Here is a 3,685-nt window from a genome sequence, read left to right on the forward strand (position 1 = left end):
ATTCAACACAAATTTATGTGTCATTCGTGTTCGCTATAATCAATGCAAATTTGTCTTCATTTGTGCTGCGATAATTTGATAACGATTCACAATAAAGTACCCGTGTGCAAAAAAACAACAGTCAGCCAAAATTGACTATAATCGTTTTGTTTTGTACAAAGATGTCAGTCAAAAAGGTTCTAAAATAACCGGTTAAGACTAATCAGTTTTTTCCACATGGGTTAGTTGCTATCGATTTCTTTTTTTAAATATAAACTATTTTTTTTCATATACATTTCATGTGACATTTATTCGTATTCTGATTTGTTGAGAAAAAAAAGCAAATTTGTGTTAGATTCAATCAAATTATTATAAATTGTTGATGTTACATAAATTAAAGAGATACAAAAAAGATTAGGCCCAATTATTTACACGTAGGAGATATAAATTTTGTGGATCGTATTTCATCAATAATTGTTTCCACTCTTGTGGTTGCTTTGTTTTCATATGATTGATAATCAATCTTGCCTGCTTTCTTTGTAAATCAGTGCATTCTCGACACTCATTTTTTATGGCTTCGGGTAGGAAAACTGTAAAACAATGCCATTTTATTGGAAATTATTTTTCTTTTAAAGTTCAGGCAGAAAATCAATATCACAAATTGTGTTTTTTTTCGCAAATAGTATAAGAAAGTGAATTTAAGAGAAATACATACCTTTAAATTCATACTGCATCTTGCTACAAGTCCTTTTATCCAAGAAGCAGTCTATGTAGCTTTTTACTACAGTTTTATTACGTAAAATTACCGCGAGCTCTGTTTCGCTAATTTCTTTGGCATTGATTAGGCAAACCATTCCCATTAAAAGAACCAATGCAAGTGTTGACTTCATCTCTTCTTCACGTTTTTTTTCGATTATCGTTTAATCTACATAAGAATAACGGCAATGCTTATTTATTTATTTATTTTTTCAAAGATTGTATTGATGTTTAACGGTTGAGATATTTCTTTGTGCAATAAAATGTCAACTATCTCGTACACCGTACAATGAAGAAAAAAATTGGTAAAAGTTGTAAATATAAAATCGAATGAGACTTACTTGATGCGTGTGTTTGCAGTCGATGCAATTTTACAACTAATTCGATTGATATACAAAACGATATATAAAGACCATCATTATATTGACCTTATCATATTTCGTGAATACAAAAAGAAATAAAAGAAGGGAATAGACCGAACAAATGACGTGTAAACTGGTATTCATTACAACAACGTTAAATTCAAGTGTTTTGGGAATTCAAAACCACTTGGGTTGTAGTTCAAAGAAATTTTTGTAAAAATTTCCAATTTCGTTATAGCGATATGTTTCGTTTTATTTTTTAACGACATCATTCTTTTTTATCAATGAATACAATTTCATGTTTTATTGGAAATTATGGGGCGAACATTTAAGTATTTTCAAACTGTTCGAAAAATATTTGAAATTTTTTTATTATTTTGACAGTATAAATGTCGGAAGAGAAAAAACTCGCGCGATGTCACTTGAATATACTATATGTAAACTTCCTTCGAAAATACTTTCATCACGCAGTAAATTCTCTTTCAAATCATCGAATTTGTCTCCAAAATTTAAATTGGCCAAAATCATTTTGAATTACTAAAACATTCGAATGGTGAAATTTCAAATTAACTGATCAATTGAATATTGGTTCACAATGATTTTTGGTTTGTAAAAAAAAAATTGTGTCAAGAAATTGAAAACGTTTCTTTGGTGTAGTTTAGGTGTCGTTTGAAATTCTTTGGTTCTATTCAATTTTTAACCACATTGTCTTGGGCCATTGTTAATTAGAAAAATGGTGTTTGAAACCACAGGAAAAGTAAGTCAAATAGTATGTCAAGCACAACACACTATGAAAATATTTTTCAAACAAAAATTGTGGGGTGCACATTAGAGCAGCAGCACATTGCTGAGCAAGTCAATGTGTATGAAAGAAATGAATGTTCATGCATGTAAAAAACCTCAATATTCATAGAAAAAAGTGCAAAAAATAAAAGAACTGTATGTGTAAATTTCAAATATATTATATTTAATACTTCATTCATTTAAATGGTGATCTCTATAAGAGTCAATAAACTAAAACTAAACACTTATTCATTCATTAATCTTAAAAACTAATATTTACAATATAGTATACACTCTTCACAAAACTGGATTCTATAACATTTGGATTTCTATTCCTCCGATTTATATGGTTTGAATAATTTTGGCTTTTCGGACTTTATCACCGTTGTTTTTTCGACGATGTTATTATTATTATTATGATGATTGATTTGATCGATGGTTGGATGCGACTTCGAATCGTGTAGATTGGTTTCAGAAACGGGTGACAGTGACAGCGGTGACATGGGTGAACTGGGACTCTGCATAAAATCACTACCGAATGAATTGTTACCAAAATCACCTCTCGTGAGTATTGATCCATTGGGTGGTGTTGATAAGGGTGACGAATGCGAATGAGGTGGAATGCTTGTTGGATTTCGTTGTGGAATTGGATATGGAGAATATCGATAACCATATGCATATGGATTTGCGCCGGTTGATGGAAATTGTGCTGGTGGAATCATTGGCATTTGTGGAATCATCGGATTTGGATAATATGGCATGGTCACTGAGTTGGCAGCCGCCTGAAGTAATGAAGCAGCAAAAGTTGGATCAGCATAGACAGCGGCATATGGCCATGCAACAGCAATTCTTTGCCGCTTATCCTTCATGCGACGATTTTGGAACCAAACCTATATAATTGAAATAAAAAACATTCATCAGTCAAATGTTGGAGAGAATTAAATCTTAACTGAAATTTATTGTGAAAATCTATGTATTCGAACAACAATTATACATTTTAATTATCAAAAGAATTTCGCATACACGTTCACATTTAAAAAAAAAAAAGAAAATGATTCCTTTAATCGAAAAAAAGTACAGAAATAATAACACACCTTAATTGTCGACTCGGGCAGACCAAGTTGAACAGCGAGTTCGCAGCGACGAGGACGCGACACATAATTTTCTTTATAAAATTCTTTTTCTAACCGTCCCAATTGCTCGCGAGTGAAAGCGGTGCGATAACGGCGAGCCGATGGATCATGTTCATTGCTTACTTCCATATTCATTATTTTATTTTAAATGATTTTTTTTTCGTTGATAAAAATAACTTTATTTTCACTTATTTTACTTAAAGTAATAAAATGTTTTTCGGTTCGCAGGTAAAACTGTTGCAGAATTCACTCTCAACGATGTAGAAGAGATGTGTGCAGACGAGACAAGCACAAACTTCCCAATCAAATACAAAATTGAAACTGATGTTCTTCAGACTATTGACATCAGTTTAAATATGTTTGGATGAGTGAAGGCGTGGACATGGTACACACTGTAGACATAAGTTATCGGAGAATATTGCACAGAATAGAAAATGCAGAGAAAAACAACAGTACAGCAATGATGGCAGCGGTTTTCAGTGATAATGGAACTCCTTATAACTTCACTCACACACACGCATCGTTTTTCGAATGGTTTTATTTGGAAGAGAGAATACATCCGCATCGTCCTTACGACGGCACATATTCTTTATAAAAAAAGAAACATCTCTCTCCTACCTCATTATTAATTCTGCGTTACATATACAATATTTTAATATGATCGACGTCTTT

General features: G+C 32.0%; 2 protein-coding genes across 2 annotated transcripts; both read right to left on the reverse strand.

Moving 5' to 3' along the window:
• Positions 1-270: 270 nt before the first annotated feature.
• Positions 271-1,126, reverse strand: LOC116343140 (allergen Tha p 1-like). Its single transcript, XM_031771052.1, has 3 exons — positions 1,077-1,126; positions 695-904; positions 271-569 (listed from the first exon to the last, which is right to left on the reverse strand). Exons 2-3 carry the CDS (start codon positions 867-869, stop codon positions 394-396), a joined length of 351 nt encoding a protein of 116 aa, XP_031626912.1. The 5' UTR covers positions 870-904; positions 1,077-1,126; the 3' UTR covers positions 271-393.
• A 1,083-nt stretch (positions 1,127-2,209) lies between these two features.
• On the reverse strand, positions 2,210-3,279 carry LOC116343139 (segmentation protein even-skipped-like). The gene is made up of 2 exons (XM_031771051.1): positions 2,975-3,279; positions 2,210-2,770 (listed from the first exon to the last, which is right to left on the reverse strand). The coding sequence occupies exons 1-2, from the start codon at positions 3,146-3,148 to the stop codon at positions 2,210-2,212; spliced, it is 735 nt and encodes a 244-aa protein (XP_031626911.1). The 5' UTR covers positions 3,149-3,279.
• Positions 3,280-3,685: the final 406 nt, after the last annotated feature.

The sequence above is a fragment of the Contarinia nasturtii genome, unplaced genomic scaffold (assembly GCF_009176525.2).
Source record: "Contarinia nasturtii isolate CC-2019 unplaced genomic scaffold, AAFC_CNas_1.1 Cnas_scaffold_980, whole genome shotgun sequence".
Taxonomy (NCBI): Eukaryota; Metazoa; Arthropoda; class Insecta; order Diptera; family Cecidomyiidae; genus Contarinia; species Contarinia nasturtii.

Excerpts from the sequence above, each read along its gene's own strand:
- LOC116343140 (XM_031771052.1), bottom strand. The coding sequence starts at position 869 with ATGAAGTCAACACTTGCATTGGTTCTTTTAATGGGAATGGTTTGCCTA. Across the intron at positions 570-694 it reads GATGCAGTATGAATTTAAAG|TTTTCCTACCCGAAGCCATA; the intron begins GTATGTATTTCT and ends ATTGTTTTACAG.
- LOC116343139 (XM_031771051.1), bottom strand. The coding sequence starts at position 3,148 with ATGAATATGGAAGTAAGCAATGAACATGATCCATCGGCTCGCCGTTAT. Across the intron at positions 2,771-2,974 it reads TGCCCGAGTCGACAATTAAG|GTTTGGTTCCAAAATCGTCG; the intron begins GTGTGTTATTAT and ends TCAATTATATAG.